At 42.2% G+C, this 21738-nt stretch overlaps 1 protein-coding gene across 1 annotated transcript; it reads right to left on the bottom strand.

Annotated features, from left to right (window-relative positions):
• Positions 1-227: 227 nt before the first annotated feature.
• LOC122789827 (trace amine-associated receptor 4-like) lies at positions 228-1247 on the bottom strand. The gene has a single exon (XM_044057266.1). The coding sequence runs from the start codon at positions 1245-1247 to the stop codon at positions 228-230; it is 1020 nt and encodes a 339-aa protein (XP_043913201.1).
• Positions 1248-21738: the final 20491 nt, after the last annotated feature.

The raw sequence follows: 21738 nt of genomic DNA, 5'->3' as shown, positions 1-21738 counted from the left end.
TTGCTTGTTTATGTTTACTTTACTTAGTCGGCATTCTGAAAGTCGATCATATGGCCTCGGTCATATGAAAGTCGACTTTATGAAAAGTCGACTATGTGAAGGGGACCCATATAGATAGATAGATAGATAGATAGATAGATAGATAGATAGATAGATAGATAGATATAGATATAGTGAGAGAGAGATTTTTTGGGGGGAATAAGAACAAGATAATGACCACAAAATGTTCAATGATTTTCTAAAAATAAGCTTATTCTGGAAGAGCCAAGGCTGAATATTTTGCCACTTAATATGGTATACACTGCCTTCCTAAACCAAGGATAAAAGAAACTATAAATTATAGGATTAAAACCAGAATTAAAATATGCAAACCATGCAGAGACATCATATAGAACTGCTGGAATAGAATAATTTAGAAAAGAAAACAACATGACTGCAACAAAACAGGGGAGCCAGCAAATTATAAATACACCCATTACTATACCCAATGTCTTAGCAGCTTTTGTTTGACTTTTGCTGGAGACGTGTGATTTGTTCTTCTTTGTGTCTTCACTTCTGCTACAAATCACTTGAGCATGCCTCCTTGCCACAACAAAAATGTTACTGTAAATGCTAATCATCACAGTAGCAGGAAGAACAACAGCAATAATGGAAATTAATACAGACCACAGCTTATTGAACAACATCAGGCACATACCAATACAGGTAATCGATGCAGCATAATCCCTGATTCCATCAAAAGTTACTTCTGAAGTAACAATTCCAAATGCAAACATGAATGGCACTGTCCAACTTATTGTTATAAATACTATCACTGTGGAGAAAGTTATTTTTGTATAGTAATGTAGAGGGTCACACACAGCGTAGTAACGGTCAGCTGCAATAAAACAAAGATGAAATACAGAAGACAAGCAAAACATCAAATTAAAAGTGCTATGCATTTTGCAGACTCTATCCCCATAATACCAACAGGATTCTATAGTTCTTACCATGCTGTATGGCATAATAATGAAGCCTACAAGAAAATCAACAACTGCCAAAGAGCAAATTAAAATATTTGTAGGATGGTGGAGTTGCTTGAAATGAGTTATAGATATGATTACTAGTAAATTTCCACACATTGTTATAATAACAAAGGCAATGACAAACACATACAGAACAGTATGAACCACTGGCGACCTTGAGCTTTTTATGCAGGAATTGTTTATAGCTGGATAACAGTACTCAGGTTCATTGTAGGAAGACATTACTCCAAGGCAATGTTTAAAGAAGAGCTTAAATGGTTGATGAAGAATACGTCTGGAAATTTTGTTTTATTTTATGGAGTCTAAAATAAAAAAAAATACTAAATTAATTTCAGATAACACCATACTCCTTGTATATTATTAAGGTGTACGTAATGTGTTTCTCTTTTTGCAATTTCAGAATAGGAAAATTGAGTTCAACAGTCTCATTTCAAACATTTAAACACTATAGTGATAAAATGCTATATCACTGTAAAAAAAAAAAAAGAACAGTTGTATATAGTGACTGAGAAGTGATAAACGTAACACAAAATTTAAAAATGCCAGTGTTGAATTTTTCATGTGTGTACATGTGATACATGCAATGCATTGCCATCTGCTATCTGATTATATTACAAGGAAGGGAAAAAGTGACAAATTAGCTTTTGCTCTAAGTAATGACATTGACATAACCTTTACTTTTTCCTTTTTTTTCAGTTTAGTGTTTTCGTTAGTAACTTTGAACTCCAGTCGAAACCTAAAGGCATAATTGATATTTTTAGATTAAATAAAATACTTTTGCTATGAAAACAATTGTGATATTAATGGCACCAAAAAATTTTAAAGACTTGAAATGTAGCTGATATGGGATTGCAATAGAACATTTGTACTTTCATATGGTTTAAGGATATCAACAGAACTCAGGAAGTAAAAGAATGTACAAAACTTATAATGTTAAGAGGGCAGTCAGAGATTGCAGAGAAAGGCAGCTTTGGAACTATATACAGAAATATTTTAAAAATAAATGATATTGATGTGAAACATTTAAGAATAGACTATACAGTGCAAAATATGAGATTAAATATACCTTGTACAAATATAAATAAATTAACTTCAGGAGGTGAATAAGTAAAACCGTATCAGCAAGATACAGAACTGGAAAGAAATTATTATAATAAATACAGAAAGCAGGCCTTTTTGCTAGCATTTTTGTATGGGTGCCTACACATGCACTTTTTTCAGTATCATAGTATCCATAAGTCATTTGAAAACCAGCTTTTACTATTTGTATATGTAAATCTTGAGTCAAGATTTTAAAAAGGTAGATTTGTATCATATAATCCCCCGGATTCACGAATCCTCCGTGTAAGACTTAATAAGTCTTATTCGGAGGCTGCAGTTGAATGGTATGATATCAGCGTGCCATGAATATTCATGAGGCATTCTGCATCCCACGGGCCTCCTGAACCAGTGGATACAGGAGGCCCATGGGATGCAAAATGCCCCACAACTGAGTATGTAGCCATGGAATGCAGTATGTAAGAATTGATAATGGAGTATGTATAACGGATAGGTATGTCTCAATACCCCTTCATTTACTTTACAGCTGCAGGTGACCATGCTATGAATCAGCAAGCCTATGCTGATAGGCTGCTAAGGCTGCACCACCAGGCAGGTTAGTGATTATTCTGCATGCATTGTTATATAAAATATGGGAGAGAGCATGAAAGAAAGTGTTGTAGTCCAATAAAACAGCCATAGAATTGCCTGAATAAGTCCTCTGCATGTACTGTCAGATAAAAATGTCAGGGAGGCAGAAACAGAGTGTAGTAACCCATTAAGAAAGGTAACATATGTCTGGAATAATATCTCTGCAGGCACTGTCGTATAACATAAGTGAGTGAGCCTGAAAAACAATTGTTCTAACCTATTAATAAAGGTATAATATGTTTTGAACATGTCTGCCATAAACACCGTTAAAACAAATAAAGGAGTGAGCCTGTGGAAAAGTGTGCAATGTCATTAATAAAAGTCTAAAACCCAGAGTGTGTCTGTGTCACAGAGTCTGAAATGTTGTTTTACCCTTGCATTATACAAACAGTACTGTTTGAAAATGTGCTGGCAACCCAGGGTTACGCAGTCCCATATAAAGTGGGTGATGGAAGTGCTAGTAGCTGTGAAACATATATACAGTCCACAATAGTCAGTTACTGGCTGGCATGAATAAGTAAACCTGGCACACATGTAGCATGTAATTATTCACCAGAAATATGAGTGTGTGTCAAGAAATGCAGGGTTCTGTACAAATTGAAGTGAAAATGTCATGTGAAAACATCCCAGATATGTAGATAAAGAAATATAAATGCAATCAAGAAATTTGTAGCAGTAACATCTGCATCCTGGACAGTTAGTATGTCAGATATAGGTCAGGCATATATTGAACTAGACAAACCCAAGACACAACCTAATGTGTGGTGGCAAGTGTAATAATACAGGTAGGGGATATACAGTTGCAGTCATTAGGAATGTAGTGTAGACCAAAAGGTCATTATAAGATGTTAACCGAGGTTTTTTCTACACCCTACTGTATGTGCATAAAACATGCAATTCCACACCTCAATGGGTATGTGTAATCTTAAATATTTGTTGGGACATATGTCCTGTTGTTCTATAAATATTTGCATTCACGTTGATGCATGTGCCCCATTTAAACACCAAAATCATGGTGGCCTGTTGCTACCAAACATCCCTGCATGCTGTTGGAATAACCACTGTGGTTCAATATATGCATGAGTTATGCTTGCTGTTCAACTGTTTTACCCTTGGTGTGTTGGGTTAATGGGAATATTATTGCATGCTGTTACAACTAATCTGGAATGCTGTTCTGCTTATGTTGTAATTAAACACACCTAATCACAGAATGTATGGGAAAGCCGGTCTCGGCGGTCCCACCTGTCCCACCTCAGCCGGTGAGTGCACCTGGCACCAGCAGGTCTGGTGCCCAGCACGGGCTCCCCTCCTCCGTTGGTCCTGTGCCACCTTCGGGTGGAAGCACTGCAGGGGATGGGGTTTGTCCACCCTGTGCAAGCATGGGTGGAGTAGGGCCACCTGTCACCCTTCGTAGGGTTCGGGCTGTGGTGCGTAGGGAGATCCAGCATTCAGTCGCTGATCCCCTACGCCAGCTTGAGGCGAGAGTGGCACGTCTCTCTGGTGAGCCTGCCCATCCTACTCAGCCCCCAGCACAGCCACACTCTGGGCTGTGAAAGTGCAGTGGTGACTGCCCATGGGTGGGGATCTCACTTCCACTGTTACCATCTGTGGGCTCATGGGCTTGCGATTTCTAAACAACCTTCCCCGTCAATTGTGTTCACCCACCCTATGTGTCAAATTCCACCCCTGTATGCATCTTGTTTGTTTTGTCTGTTTACCTCCCCAACCTACCTCCCCAAATATACCTACTTCCTCTACCTCACATTCCACTCTCATCTAAAAAAAAAAATAAAAAAAAGGGCAATCTGTTCCCACAAAAAAATTATGCCCCATACATAGCTGCCCTTTTCGAACACATGTCTGCTGGACATGTAAACTTATAATTATAACTGGCAGTACAGCAGACTTTGTTGTCCTCAACCCTCTCTCAGGGGTGGAAGGTTGCAAATTTCACACCAAATTACGAACATATACACAACTGTTGCTGGTAAAGAAATGGGCAGCTATGGGCCTTCCCTACACCCTTCCTGCACATCCCAATTAGTTTTCCTACTGTCTTTCCCTCTTTGTGCCCCCTTTTTCACCACTTTCCTATCTCCCCATTTTCTTTTCTTTCAATGAAATTAGCGCGGGGCTTAGTGGGAGTAAGCACTTTTAAGCAGTAGTTAGCGGGCGTGAGCGAGTGTGAGCTTGTGTGCACTTAGCTAAGCACTGCTAAGCATCATGCAAACCAGTGCAAACCCACTTACAACTGCTTAAAAGTGCCTTAGTCACTCTGTATGACAGGGCCCTTGTATTGCTCAGCAGCAAAATAAAATACACCTGTCAGTCTTAACCGCAGACTTTGGGCTCACCAGTCTGCATGAAGTACCACTACACCTCAGCAGATATACAATAACTGGGTGCTGAAAGAAATATATCATGCATTACAATGAGTGAATGTAAAGGGAGAATAGAAATGGCAAAACACAAATCATGTTCTGTGGCCCTTAACCAGCAAGTGTTGTGGAATTACATGACATGACTGTGAAAAGAGAACCAGCCATGCAAGTAGGGAATAATGTTACAGTAGCACCTTACATACCCCACACAGTATCAGAGCAGGATAAACACTGGCATATTTGAATAGGTCAGAGGCCAGACCTCCCAACTGTGACTGGTTTACAGGGATGTCCCTGATTTGCAAACAAATGTTAGCTGTGCACCTCAGACTCCCTGTAAAATGTAGTAACAATAGGCAGAAAGGTGGGGAATGCCACTTAATGATAAATGTCAATAAGTGAGAGTAGACACTGCTTGCACATCAGAAAAGGTGTAGTAATGCATATGCTCAGAATTCCCCAAAGTCGCAACTGCAAAATATCTGAAATATATCACAGGTGTATCCCGCTGATATGTCCCTTTCCCTGAGGCTGTTCAAATATATACCTGAGAGTATCTGAGGCCTGGAAGAGTCAGAAGCACACAGGCATATCAGTTTGTCTGCTGTTACACACTCTGCGAATAGCTGTAGAATGAATTCCACAAGCATGCCCTTATGTAGGAGTACAACACAGAAATATCAAAGGATGTAGCCATGTACTGCTAGCAACCAGCTGTGACAATGCCATTGTTCAGGTGCTGAAAAGACTGTTGTGGTGCACAGTCAATGAATTCTAGGCTAACCTCTGTCTATCATCTGGATATGTCCACAGGTGGGAGTTACTCAGACAGATTACTAGCCTTTATAGACTTACAGGTACACAGCAACTCTGCATGTTCAGTAAGATAAATATCACACGATAATAAATAATGCACTCTGCAGTTCTGCACCTCTACCCAAAGGTACTATATACCCGTGTAGTCAGGCACAACCAAGGTTGTAGGTAGGCATACACAGTAGTGGAATATGCCCAGATGTCCTGAGCAGACTGTGCTAATGTCAACACAAACAAACCACAAACTGTTCAGAAGTGAGTAACGTACTAATGACAGTATAGCAGTTCACAAACAGTGCATGTGCCTGATATTCATAATTGGTAGTTCAACATGCTTAGTTGTCCTCACCCCTCTCTCAGGAGTGGAAGGTTTCAAATATCCCTCCTAATGTATTGCATATGCACAGCTGTTGCTGGTAAAGAAATGGGCAGCTATGGACCTTCTCCACACCCATCCTGTACATCCCAAGCTGGTTTCCCTACTGTCTTCCCCTCTTTGTGCACCCTTTATCATCACATTCCTATCTCCCCATTTACTTTTCTGTCAAAGAAACGAGCGCAGGGGTTAGCGGGATTGAGCAATTCTAAACAGTAGTAAGCAGGTTTGCACCAGTGAGCACATGTGTGCGCTTAGCTTAGCATTGCTAAGATATGATAAGCTAAGGCAAGCTTAGCTTAGTATTGCTAAAATAAAATAAGCTAAGCTAAGCTTAGCTTAGCATCGCTAAGCGTCACGCAAACTCGCCAAACACGCTTACAGCTGCTTAAAAGTGCCTTAGTCACTCTGTATGACAGGGCCCTCGTACTGCTCAGCAGCAAAATAAAATACCCTTGTCATTCTCAAACCCCACACCTTGGACTCGCCAGTTTGCATGATGTACCCCTAAGCCACAGCAGATATACAATACCTTGGTGCTGGAAGAAATTTTACATGCATTACAATGAGTGAATGTAAAGGGAAAATAGGAAAGCCATAGGAATACATTGCAATAACTACTGTTGTATGCCAGTTAATTCTCTAATTTGAAAAGAAAGTACATACTCCCATGTATCCAGTGTTAGCATTAGGAGGTGTGAGTAAACCTACACACTGAGAAGAGTGTACTGGAAGAAGCAACAGTCAGGTTTCAGTACAACATGCATTTCACTGGCTAAAATCCAGCTTCAGATATGAGACAAATACCAACCTTCTGACTGAGACAACAGTGTCCACAGCAAACAAGCATGGTCCCCACCTTGCAAAACTGAAAGGGCTATGCCTACCTAACCTATTATTTTATAGCAGTGTCCTGAAATCACAGTGAGAACTGCAATTACCACACAGCAGACTGCATGCAATTATGAAATGGTGGGCACCAATTGGTGCAGAGGCCATCACATGCACATGTGCAGAGACCTAGAAAAGAAGCCTGTATCTGCTGTCCAAGCATGCAGTAATATCATTGCAACAACTGGGAGACAGAGAGAGAGCACGAGCGAGCGAGAGAGAGAGAGACAGACAGAGACAGACAGACAGACGGATACAAACAGGCAGTGGGAGACAGACACTGAAAATAAACAGCAACAACCAGAGGAAACCAATACAAAAAAAATAAATACATAAAATAATATAACACCTACAACAGACGGAGGTGAGGAATACAAAGGTAAGGTATGTAACAGATATGTATTTGCTGACATCTGAAAGATGTGTCTGAAGGGTGCCCTGCATACTGTGAATCATCCATATGTGGCAGCGGTCCGTATCTATATGTACCATGCACATTTGCATAGGGCAAGGGACATACTGCAACTGTTAGTGAAGGCCGGACATATGTATGTTGTTGAAGGCTGCTGTGTGCACATATGTATGTAGGTTGTAGTGTGTGGCATTTCAGAAAGCAAGCAGTGCCAGTATATGTCATGTGGTGTTAAACACTGTGGGACTGAGCTACAGGCAGTGAAGCCTGCTACAGCTATACGGCCTGAGGGCAGCAGAATGCATTCTGCACAACATTGTGCAACAGTATTACATAACTGTATGTCCCACAACTGTTGCATAATTGACATCCCCACCATGAAAGGTGGGCAGTATATGTGCCTATATGTGCAGCTATATGTACAGCAATGGATGTTTACATGTATGTGTATATATATATATACATGTATATATATATATATATATATATATATATATATATATATATATATATATATATATATATATATCTATATATATATATATATATATATATATATATATATATATATATATACATATATATGGGTATATATGGATAAATATAGATATATATCGATATATATGCATATATGAAAATATATAGATATATATAGATATATATGGATATATATGGATATATGTAGATATATATATAGATATATATAGGTTCATAGGTTCATAGGTAGGTATTAGGCTATTGGCCCTAGGGCCTATATAAGCCTAGCCAAAGGTACCCTGGCTTTCGCCACCCAAGAAAATTATTTTCCTGTGCCACTGTCGAGCAGAGCCACAGAAGTGATCCCCGGGGTGAATTTCCTATCTCCCATCCAATCATCAAGATTTTTCTTGAACAGTGCTAATGGGGAGCTTTGCTTGATATAGATAGGTAGTTTGTTCCAGAGTATGGGAAGTCTCTGGGACAGGAATCTATCCCTCCAGCATGTTCTGTTTATTGTGGTGACGAGGTTTAGGTCCCTAGAGCTTGTAGCTCATAGGGATTGGGATTTCTTTAAGTGGAACATGTCTAAAAGCTCTGGGTTTGACATAGCTTTGTGTGTTAGGCAGAGATCACCTCTGAGTAGGCGATATGCAATGGAGTAAAGCTGCAGTATTTTGAGACGGTCTGCATAGGGCATCTCTTTGAGGCTGGTAATCCTCTTTGTGAGGTATTTCTGTGGCCATTCCAGTTGTTGTAGATGTCTTGTGAGGTACACATCAAAAGGGGCATTGTACTCTATAATGGGTCTAATGAGTGATGAGTAGAGAGGAACAATGACCTCTTTTTTCCTGGATGAGAAACATTTTGTGATGAGGTGTGCCACATAGAAGGATTTCCTGGCAACTGTGGCGATGTGATTATCAAAGGAGAGACTACTGTCCACCTGTGTCCCAAGGTCTCTTTATTTATTTATTTATTTTATTTTATTTTATTTTATTTTACATTTGTTAACCAGGAAATTCCGACTGGACCAGGTCCATTTTCAGCAGAGGCCCAGGGAGAAAAGCTCCAACATCAAGTTATACAAATACAGTACATCCAGCATAATACACAAAACAGGTTACATCATGTATGCTGAGCATAGTAATATAACAAGAATTAATAAAAGCACTCCAGGTAAAAGATATAGAACATGGGTAAAAAGACAATGTCAGTCATACTTTGGTAAGAAAAGAAAATATATCAAGTAAGATTCTACAGTTAAAAGTACCCTTTCGGATGACCAAGCCTACAGGGGATCAGAGCTCCAGCATGTGATCAGAGAGGAATTTGGGGAATTAATAGTAGTATGGGTAAGGTTATGTGATACAAGGGCTTAACCATGTACTAAGAAGGTGCGATTTGAGGGAGTTTTTGAATATGGATGTGGAGGGGGCAGTGGACACAGATAGGGGAAGAGAGTTCCAATTTCTGGCAATGGTGTGGGAGTAGAGCACTTTCCCTGCATTATTGTTAGCCTTGGTGATGGAGAGGAGAGATTTTTCACTGGATCTTAGGTATCGGTTTGTAGTATAGATAGTAAGTAGGTTGGATAATGAGGGTTTTTTTCAGGATATTTGAGAATATTGTAGGCTGTGCCCAGCTGGTGATAGTTAAGTAGCTGTGGTAGCTCAAGCGATTTTAGTTCTTTTAGTGCAGCACAGTGATTGGTTCTATAGGTTGAGTTAGTAGCAAACTTGGCTATTTTATTGTAGCATGATTCTAGTTTGTCTAGGTCACATTGTCTGATTTGGGTAAAGATTGGTGCTGCGTATAATAGAGTTGAGAGGAGGTGGCTTTGTGCAAGAGTGACTCTTGCTTTTTGTGAGAGAAAGGACTTATGCCTGTATAGGGAGCCTAGTTTTTGTGTACTAGTTTTATGGTATGTGAGATGTGAACATCAAAGTGGAGATTATTGTCTATTTCAATGCCCAGAAATTTGGTATGGTTAGAAGGGGAGATGGTGGTGCAGTCATTAGAGGTTATGGTAAAGGAGAGGGTTTTTTTTTATCTATTAGGGGTAAATAGTAGCAGTTTTGTCTTTTTGGGATTTAGAATTAGTTGGATCCCAGATATCCATTTTTCTACTGAGATAAAGGTATCTTGAGTGAGTGTATGTAGGGTGGTGGGAGATGAGGCGGAGCAGATCAGAGCTGAATCATCTGCATATTGTATGAGTGTGGCATGTTGTGTAGAGCATTTGAGGTTATTTGTGAAAATAGAGAACAACAGCGGGCCCAGTATAGAGCCCTGTGGGACACCTATGGTGGCTGGAAGTTGTGTAGACAGAGTTCCTTTACACTGGACTGATTGTTGCCTGTCAGACAAGTAGCTTCTGAACCAGCCTATAGTAGAGGAGGTGAAGGATAATGATGTTAGTGAGTCTAGTAGAATGGAGTGGGAAACCATAATGAATGCTTTTGAGAGGTTTAGGAAAATGGCTGATACATATTTGTTATCATTCCTGTGAAGGTTTATATAATTAGTGAAAGATAAAAGGGCTGTGGTAGTGCTGTGATGTGGACGGAAACCGTGTTGTGTGGTAGATAGTAGATTGTGTGTGTTAAGAAATGTCATCACTTGCAAGTGGATGCATTTCTCAAGAATTTTGGATAAGGGGCAAAGGATGGCAATAGGTCGGTAGTTGGAGAATTCATAAGAATTACCTCCTTTATGGAGAGGAATGATGCGAGATACTTTCCAGAGTTTGGGTATGTAGGATTCTAGTATGGAGCGGTTGATAAGGATGGAGACAGGATATGATAAGGAGTCACTAGCCATTTTTAGGTATGCAGCAGGTATGTTATCAGCTGCTAGTGTGGTTGGCTTTAGTTTTAGGAGGAGTGTTTTGATAGTTGAGGTGGGCACTGGTGATAGGCTGAAAGAGGGAGTGGTGTGGAATAGGTTAGGTTGTGACTGAGGTAGACTGTTTTTGATTATTTGACTGGATAGGGCTAAGATGGATTTAGTAAAATGGTTATTAAATTGAGAAGCTATGTCTAGGGTATTGTTAGTAGAGATGAGTGCTGGAGTTGTGGTTTTGCCTGGCTTTAGTAGGGAGTTAATGGCATGCCAGAATTTTTGTGGACTATTTGAATATTTCCTTTGGGCGCTAAGAAAATAGTTTTGTTTGTTTATTTTGGATTCAGCCTTGGCCTTGTTTCTAAGCTGTTGATAGCTAGGGGTTTTGTAAGTTTTCCAGATTTTCCAAGCTTTATCTCTAGCTTTTAGTAAGGCTCTGGTGTCTCTATTTAGCCAGGGTGCGTAGTTGGCTTTAACTCTGATCTTTCTGCTGGGAGCTAGACTATTAAGGATGTTAGCGAAGGTTGTATTGAAGTAGTCTACTGCCTGGTCTAACCCGAGTGTCCGTAGTGGTTCCCAGTTGCAGTGGCTTAGGACAGTATTTAGGTATCATGGGGTAAGGTTACGGTCATCTCGTACAAATTTGTAGACTACTGGTTTGGGGTGATTGGAGTGTTTCTGGAGTAGGAAGGTGGGGAGATGATCACTTAAGTCATCTGGGAGGCAGCCTACTGTATAGTTTTGTTTGGGATAGTTGGTTAGTGTCCAGTCCAGTATGTATTCTCTCTTTGTTTTCTCATCTATTCTAGTTGGTTCTTTAATTAGTTGAGAGAACCCATATAGATTGATATGTGTAGAGGGGCTGCTGGAGTTACAGGTTGCCCAGTCAGTGTTAAGGTCTCCTAGTAGGATCGTTTCCTGAGGTAGATTGTCCTTTGTCCAGTGTAGGATGTCTTCTATTATGAGCGAGTTGTTGCCTGGAGGTATATAGCAGCATATTATATTAATCTTCTTGGTGTTTCTTATGGATAGGACAGAAAACAGGACTTCAGCAGTTTGAAAAGTGGGTGGTGTGGTGTGCAGGAGCTGGAGGTTAAGGGTGTTTTAAAGAGAATGGCTACTCCTCCTCCTTTCCTGGTTGTTCTATCAGATCTAAGTGTATTATACCCTGGGCGAAGAAAGACTTCATCTTGGATACTGGGTGTAAGCCAGGTTTCTGTAATGGCGAGTATATCAGGGTTGTAGTGGGCTATGAATGCATGTAGGTCTGTTAGCTTATTGGTAATACTTCTTATGGTAAGATTTAGGATTAGCAGGTCAGATGTTTGTCTAGCTGAGAGGGGACCTGGATTTGGGTGAATGTCACCAGAGGTTAGCAGAATTTGTAGGAGTGTCAGTATGTGTTTTTTAATATTAATTGTTTGCGAGCTTGGTCTATGAGAGTTTTTCTTAGTGTGATGAGATGGTGTAATTTTTGTTAGTGAGTAATATGTAGTTGTAAGATTTATGATTGTAGGGCAGATGTAGAAGTCTGAGTGGGTTTGAGAGGGTGGGCTAGTGTGGGTAGTGTGATAGCAGTTGTGCAACGGTAGATCTGTTTGTAAGGAAGTTAGGAAGGTTAGCGATAGTAGAGCTAGTGATAGGGATGTGAGTGTGGGTAACATGATACTACTTTGAGTGAGAAGTACAACTAGGATTTCTGGTTGGTTGTGTGTGAGGGTAGAGTTGTGTTGCCTGGGAATGTGTTTTGGGAGTGGGATCAGTGTGGGATGTAATTGGATTGGGGGGTGGGGGAGGTAGGATGAGTGGGTTGGGCTAGTTGTTAGGGAATTAGGGGTTGGACTACTGGTCAGGTGATTTGGGGTCAGAATAAAAGTAGAAGTAGTGGGGGTGGGTGGGAATAGGGGGCAGGGAGGGGAGCAGAGCAAGCCCAAGCGCAGCGAGGGCGAGCGAAGCGGGCTAACACTGACTCTAAGTGTTTCTTTAGGCTTTGGTAAGTATGTAATGTTAGCTTAAATTGTAATATGTTCAACTGAAATTTTAACTGTAATTTAATATGTTTGCACGAAGTTATAGACTATGTTATGGGCACAGAGTATAATTTTCTGACATTCTTAAAAGGATATAGAATTAAAGCTGGGGTTAGTTACAGATGAAACAGGAGAGGAAATGAAATGCTCTTTTATAGATTTGAATATTTCTCAAAAGAAACTTGACTTTAGTTGGGGGGGCACTAACTGGAGAGCAATATACAACTGTTTAGTCCTGATGATATACTCATCAGTACAGAGGTTTGACTAAGGAACTATACAGCAGAAATGTACTAATACACTCACCACCTATGTGGTAGTTCATGGGTACGGAGTTTTTACCAAAAGGAATGACAATGCACTTTTTGGCATTGAGCTTGAGGCCATGGCTTTGACACCAGGCATCTGTCTCAGCAAGGCACTTTTGTAGGATGTCCACATCTTTTGGAGTTTTGATTATGGCTTCTAGTTTGCAGCCATCTGCGAACTTCATTAGCTAAAGACCTTCTGTGTTGGCCTGTACTTCAGAGAAGTAGAAACCAAACAGGAGAGGACCCAGGACTGAACCCTGTGGTACTCCACTTGTCACTTGTCTGAAGCTGGATTTGGAGTCTGCTACTTTCACAGTGTGGGTTCTGTCAGTGAGCCAGTTGGCAACCCATTTTGTGACATAGGGATTTATACCTAGTTTAGTGAGTTTATCTATAATTCCAGAGTGGGGGATGGTGTCAAAAGCCTTGGCGAGATCTAGATAGGCTGTGTGAACCACCTTGCCCTTATCTACAGCTTTGGTGACTGCTTCAAAGAAGTCTATCAGGTTTAGGAGACATGATCTGCCTTTTACAAACCCAAACTGGGTGGGGTCCTGAGTTTGGAGTTACCAATGTCATTATTTATAAGTTCCATGATGATACGCTCCATAGCCTTGCAGACCAGGCTTGTTAGGCTAATTGGGCAGTAGCTTCCAGGGTCTGTGGTGGCTCCCCCTTTGTGGAGTGGGATAACTGTTGCTGTGCACCATTCAGTGGGCACATAGCCTGAGGTGAGGCTATGATTGAACATGGTACTTAGGTGGGGTGCCAGTTCGTTCTGTACTTCATGTAGAACACAGCCTGAGATGTCATCAGGTCCCATAGATGCTGTGTTCTTAGTTTGGATAGTGTGTTTTTTACCTGTGCAACCATGATTACAGGAACTTTGCATTCTTCTGGTATAGAGATGGGCCCTTTAGGGGATGACAGAGGGGTAAAGTTAACACTGAACCTATCTTCCAGGATGTTGGCAATATCCATTGGTTCTGTATATTTAGTGCCATTGTGCTGTAACTCAGAACAGATCTGAGTGTTGCCATTGAGATTCTTGACATAGCTATAGAATTCTTTGTGGTTGTCTTTAGAGTCAGTGGGGATTTTGTTTTCATAACTAGCTTTGGAGGATTTTATGAGGGATCTCAGCTTCTTACTGAAACTGACCAGGGAGTTTCTCCAGTCATGGGATTTTACTCGTTTTTGCAACAGTTTCTATCTTCTGTATAGATATGCATGGATATGTATAGATATGTATGGATATGTATAGATATGTATAGATATGTGTATATATATATATATATATATATATATATATATATATATATATATATATATAGAGAGAGAGAGAGACACGGGGTCATATGTACTGCAACAGGTGCCTGTTGTCCAAGCCATGGACTGAACACCAGTGTTGATACTGCAGTGCCATACCCCATTCCAAAACACCTTACGCAGTAACTGCCACATACCTTACGCAGTAACTGCCACATAGGTGGTAGCCTGCCTAACACTGAAGGTGTCAGAAGGGTACATGGGACACAGGTGGACAGTAGGCTCCCCTCTGATAATCACAGTGCCACAGTAGTCATGTAATCTGTCTATGTGATATGTGTCATCACAAAAGGTGTGTCATCTAGGGAAATATAGGTTGGTGTTCCCCTCTACTCATCACAATGTCCCATGTGGTATGTACCTCACATGACAACTACAGCAAGTGGAAAGGCCACAGACATACCTAACAAAGAGTTATACTGCCCTCAAACATATGCCCTATGCAGATTGACTCACAAAACCACAGCTAAAGTGTGCTGCATACAACCCACCCAGAGATTACCACTGCCAGACATACAGAGGTATGTCACATCCATAGCGGTCGGCCAACCACCATGACAACACCTCACAGTCCCTCCAGGCTACATGACCTAGGGCCCTAAGCCTTGTCACCTCACTAAACAGCACATACTGGAGGTACAGGTTCCTATCCACAAATATGACATACTCTGGACTAAACCACCCATCATTAACAAACAAGGCTTCTCATTAGCAGATGTCATACATACCCCTGATGATTGTTTTGGAGATATGTAATATGCCCTGGGAGTCACCTCTGTGTATCCGGTTGACAGGAGCAAGTGAATTCACATTACATGTGTGTCAAAGGACAGGGTAGCATATGGCTAGGCTGCTCTAGGCCCTAGGGCCAATAGCATATTACCTACCTATGACACAATGCACACACACATGTACTCAGTGCAATACCTGCTATGTGAGGTGGAATGAGTGTGATAGTGACTGTGTGCAAGGTTTGTAAAGGTGTGATAGCTTAGTGTGAGGTTGTGTCTGTCATGGTAGTTTGTGTCCTAGGTGTGAGGCCAGAGAAAGATGTGTCAGTTATTGGGATGCAAACATAGTAGGATGGCATATGTTGTGAAGTAGTTCCTTGTGTATGACTGTGGTGTCCCAATGTAGGCTGAAGCAATACATGTATGCTCAGTAAGTGGTACTGCTGGTGACTCCAGCTCACATATGAACTGTTGTACTACCTGAAGCTGTAGGCCTAAACAGCACAGTATGGTGTATGTTCACAGTCCCTGGTAGCACTGTCTTCTGTGTTTCCTGTAGTCTGCACAGATTACATACCACAGGCATAGGTATCTGTAAGTAGGGGCATACAGTACTATAATGTACACAGGTAATGCTCATCTGTGTCGGCATACATCCATGGGTTGTATGTATGTCTGATGTGTGTTTAATGATGCCTGTACCATGCCCGCAATCACATGTGTGTTACAGGGTATGTGTGTGTACCTAGCAACATGTACACTCTGTTACAGCAGTATGCCAGCTATATTAACAACCATGCACATATGTTAGGTAGGGGTATGGCATCAAAGACTAGGATGGTTTACCGGTAATACTGTAAATGTACATGACATTCATTGCATTGGATGACATATTTCTCCATGCATTAGCTTGATATATACCCCTGGGGCGAGGTTGTGCATTGTATCCCAAACAGTGTGCCGACTACTGGTGTATACTAGTTTGTTATATGGAGTGTGGCAGGCACTGTCAGCCAGTTGTGGGCTGAGCACTGATATGTGGTATTGAATGTGTGTATCCTCTGATAGACAGATAGATGCTATATATGGCAGTTAAGTGATATCTGTACTTCATAATGTTAAGTGTGCCACATGATATGCTCACACATATCATTTAATTGTCTTCCAGGGTTATGGCTCTTCAACGTAATCCATCGTATTCAGCTGTGGAGGAGCAGGAAATTCTGAACAGCCTGGTGCAGCACTATAACCTGCTTTTTTCCAGGGCCAGCCAGCACCAGCATGACAGTACTGCACTGTGGCAAGACCTTGTTCGCTGGGTAAATGACATAGGCATGCATAACCGGACATATGAGCAGGTACACCATCACTGCAGTGATTCAATTAGACATGTCCAGCGGCGTGTGTCTGATATCCATAGGCAACAGCTTGCCACAGGTGGAGGGGCGGCCATACATCCCCCCCTCACCAGAGTGGAGGAGCTGCTCCTAAGCATGGTGGCTCCTGGCCTACAGAGCAACAGCGTCACACATGTGTCATCATGGAGGCCAGAGCCACCAAGCAGGATGACATGGAGTGTGCAGGTAATATGCCCTAGCTGTAGATTACTGTTACCTGTATTGTTAGAATATGCATATGTGAGATGTGTACTGTGTGTTTAGCAGTTGTGCTGCCTAACATGTGCAATACTGATATTTGTAATAGTATCCGTACACCTGTGACTGTTGACTGTTGTTCCACTGTCGTTTAGCACACTCACAGTAGCAATGCCACAGTTGTGGCCACTGACAAACTGTGTCATATTCTTGTAGGTCCCTCTGGTGTGACAGCAGGGCAGACGATACATGCTGGTGAGTGTGTTAACACTTTAATATTGGTAATGAAATGTGCATGTCATAGGTGAGGTGTAGGCCATGTACACGTAACACACCTACGCATAATGCATGCTGTGCATGTTTGCTGTGAGACATCAATCATCTCAGTTAAGTCAGTAGCTGCCTCAATCACATGCAATGCACAGTGCAGCAGACACAATTGTGGCAACACTGTACTGTACATTGGATATGCATAGTTGCTACAGCTGTACACAACAGAACACGTTTATCATACGCAGTACATGAAAACATGCTACATTTGGCATTACCACAAATCCGCTGTAAGATCACACTTCAGTATCCCACATGTCATGCACACACACACATATGATGTACCTCAGGGGTAGAGGCCTATCATGGGGCTGTGCAACACTCTGCAACACATAACACAGTCATGTTAAGCAATACTCCCTAATGGGGACCTCACACACCGATGTACAAGGTGGCTGTGTAATTGTGAATGTAGCCACTGCACTGCAGTTCAGCTACAGCATGCTAGGCAGTGGTCTTGTACAAATTAGTAGCTGTGAGTGACCACAAGATGCATGTTGATGATGGCACAGGGTATTACACCCCATCCAGTTACAGTGACCACAGTACTACTCATAGCAGCCATTGCTTTGCACCTCAATGTTGTGTTTGTGCAAACATATGCACCTATACACAATATGCAGACCATGTTGTCTGTGTGCTTACATATGCCAGTATACACAATATGCACAGCAGTCAGCATCCAAACAAAGTGTCACATATATGTCCTGGAATGCTAGTGGGCGTATAGGTCACTTGACACACATTGGGTATGTGTGGTGTTTAATGTTGCAGTCATGTAGTATGCCATGACATGTCTGGCACCCACATATCTGCAATATGTCCTACACTCACCATAACCACTGTACACTGGCCATGTCGAGCATTGGGATTCATTCACATCAACATGCACCACACATCCCGTGTGTGTACATAGCATGCATATGCTACACCCGTGCCCACTGTTATCTGCTATGGACACAGACACTGTACTCAGACATGGATATCTATGTGTCACACAGATAACACATGCAGCCATGGCATGTATACTTGTGAGTGATGGTGCACAGGGCATTGCAGAGCTGATAATACCTGCACAGCAATGTTGTGTCCATGTACACATTATGTTCTAGGGTGTAGCCAATCATTGAACAACTACACAGTTGCATCAAAGCCATGTATACTGCCATTTAATAGGGGCGTCTACACTTGCACTGCATGGTCTTGTGCAACACATATTCTGCATGCTGACACGTGTGTGGTGACTGTTTACCTTTTGATACTGACACCCACCTTCACCCACTATAGGGTATGTGTTGGATTGCTGGTATGTGTGTGTATGTGCTGTAGTGAGGAGTGTATTAGTGTTCATGTGTGCATGTGTGCATGTGTGCATGTGCAGACTGTAAAGTGTGTTTCCTGTCTTCCTCTCACAGGTGCTGAGTTAGGGGTTGGTGAAAGCAGCAGACAACCTGAAGCCACTGCCACGAATAGTGGTGATGAGGACACATGTATTTTGGCACAGGAAGATTTGACAGGGTCTGTCGTTGGTCCTCCAATCGACAGTACACAGCGTTCAACCCCATCTATGCGCACACTCATACTGTCAATACATCCCTCACCACCAATGGCCATAGGCAAGGGACAGCATACAGTTGGCATTGACCAGGAGAGTGTGGTACCCATGGCACTTGCATCCCCTCATAGCAATCATAGCCGTAGACCTGGAACGGTACCACATAGGCGGAGGTCCAGGGGTTCTCTGGGGAGCACCAGTGGTCATATTGCCCCTGGCAGGCGTGCCCTTACAGGTCTTACGATGACCAGCATGTTCCGGGCTGTAATGCAGGCTCAGGCATGTGTGGAACGGTACACCAGGCAGGGACTTAGGGCGCAGAGGGCACATTACACCGCTATCAATGACAGCATCCGTGACCTTGCCGGTGCCATCCGGACTTACACCGAGGTCATAGATAGACATTGGGGGAAGACATTAGATGTCCTCCACAACATGTCTTCCATGAGCCAGGACTGTGCGGGATGGTTGTGACATCGACGCGGATGCATGCCAGCAACCGCAACAGCTGGCAATGGTCGCAGACGGCCTACAGTTCACAGCTGCTCCCGTAGTGGCAGTAGCAGCCCCAGCAATGCTGGGGCTGGCCTGTCCATTGACCATCCTAGTAGACCACGTGCACGTGGCTCTGGCCAGTCCCAGCAGGGACATGGTTCCAGTCATCATACCTCTGCCTTTGATGACAGTACCCAGTCAGGGTTGGTACCCGATACTGTCCGTTGCAACACTGCCAGGCACAGGTACTGTGTCAGTGTCCGAAGACAGTGATCTGTACAGACTAGCAGGTACAGTCTGTGGCTGTCCCACAAACTACCGTATATGGCAGCTACATGGTGGAGCTGTGTGCATGCAGACACACACACATTAACCAAACAACTAGGGCTCATACATACACACACACATTACATCAACACTGGCCCATGCTGTACTGCTATCCCTCACACACACACACACACACACACACACACACACACACACACACACACACACACACACACACACACACACAGACATGTCGATTGGATGGGTCAATGTCAGGCTCTGGCAAACAACAAAACGCCCTGTGCATATGATGATACCTGTGTCGCCTCCTGTCATCTGCATCGTTAATGGAGGAACAGGTTAACATGGTGCTGATGCACAGGGTGACACTATAGCAGTGTAGCAATAATAGCAAGTTGTCAACAAGGAAGTGTAATGACATCCTTGTAGGTATATCTGAGCAGACATTATGCATCAAAGCTCTGATTGTCAATGTGGCATTGTTTACACCACTGTTAGGTCTGAGTATGTATTGTCCACCCATGTGCCACTTGGCTGAAGTGTAATGTGTTGCCAACATGTGTTAGTGAGTGGACAGTACATGTGTGATGTGTGCAGTACAGATTAGCAAGTGTACATCTGTGAACATGGTAGGTGCGCACTGTCTGCATGTACGTGCAGAGTGGACACATGGGATGTGTGGCATACCCTGTCGTACACATTGTTAACATCTCATAGTATATTTCAATGGCCGGTATGCATTCTACTACAGTTATGTACTAACAAGGGTAGATGTGTGTATGACATGGGTTGACACTATGCTGTGGGTGATACCGTTAATATCTGTCAATGATTTGTGGTCTGGCATTATACACAACCTCAACAGCATGACTATAAGCAATCATTGGATGATGTCTTGACAAATGACACACAGTAGTAGGGAATTCAGTAACAATTGGATCCTTACGGTGCTACACTATAACACTAACCAGTGGTAATGACCGCCACCCATTCGTGTAACCACACCTGTTTGGCATATAGCCCCCTTAGGTACATGCAGACACACTAGAGATGTGTCCATCCAAATCTGGAAATGCATTCATTGGCCTACAATGCATTCCCTGGATGGGACGCATATCCTACACAAGGGTATCATACAGACAGATACCTGTTGTCTGATACATGCTGTATAACAGTAAGCTGACTATGGCATAGTCATCCTTATGTACTATACATACTATCCCATCAGTACCACACAGGTGGTAGCCCTCAACATGTATATTTAATACCAGTGTGTACATACAGCCTCATGTTATGTCATGTGTCCCTTGGTATCCACATATCCATAGGTATTGTGGAGTCCCAAGGTGTATCATATAAGACATTAGAGGCCTGAATGCATATGCACAAGGCAGTCATACACCTATAAAGACTCTCCATTCTTGGCAGTCTTTGTTGTGTATGACCATGTCTGACATATACCCCAGGCATATACCCTCACTCACACTACTCTTAAGTAACTGTCATGGGTGTGTGTGCTACAGATGACCTTGGCCACAGAACACAACAGTGGACAGCCTTGTCACATACATACATATGTGACCTACGATCTGGGAAGCAGCGGCACAATCTGTCAATGGAAACAAATGTATTCATGTAGTATGCAGGCTTCACATCTATGTACTGATTGAGGGGACATGTACACATATATATTTGCCATGCAGATACCTGATGTGTGCAATGCACTTACTGTTGTAATTATACTATGTCATACCATAGTAAAAGCAAAGCCACACCACATTGACCAACAGTGACACACACACAGTCAGTATTTGCAGGATTCAAACCCCTACCTAACGAGGTTATGATACTAGAGAGAGATGCATTAACACGGCGCACTATTTGCTTTACTGGCTGGTTTCTCTTCTCCGGCTGTATTTGTAGGATGGTGACATCATCAGTCTTTCCAAAGAGGAATGTACCTCTTTTAGTGTGTTTTCCCATTCTCCAAAAAGGGCATTCCTTTCATAGACAATTGCACACACAAACGAACACACACGCACTCACTGTTTGCAGGATTCAAACCCCTACCAAACTATGTTATGATACTAGAGAGAGACTCATTAACACGGTGTGCTATTTGCTTTACTGGCTGGTTTCCCTTCTCCTGCTGTATTTATAGGA

Source organism: Protopterus annectens, chromosome 15.part0 (genome assembly GCF_019279795.1).
Source record: "Protopterus annectens isolate FY-2018-M chromosome 15.part0, PAN1.0, whole genome shotgun sequence".
NCBI lineage: Eukaryota > Metazoa > Chordata > Ceratodontiformes > Protopteridae > Protopterus > Protopterus annectens.
Note: the sequence above shows the minus strand (reverse complement) of the source record. Positions and strands in the feature narration are given on the sequence as shown.

Bases quoted from the DNA above. Each gene is read 5' to 3' on its own strand.
- LOC122789827 (XM_044057266.1), bottom strand. From the start codon at position 1,247: ATGTCTTCCTACAATGAACCTGAGTACTGTTATCCAGCTATAAACAAT.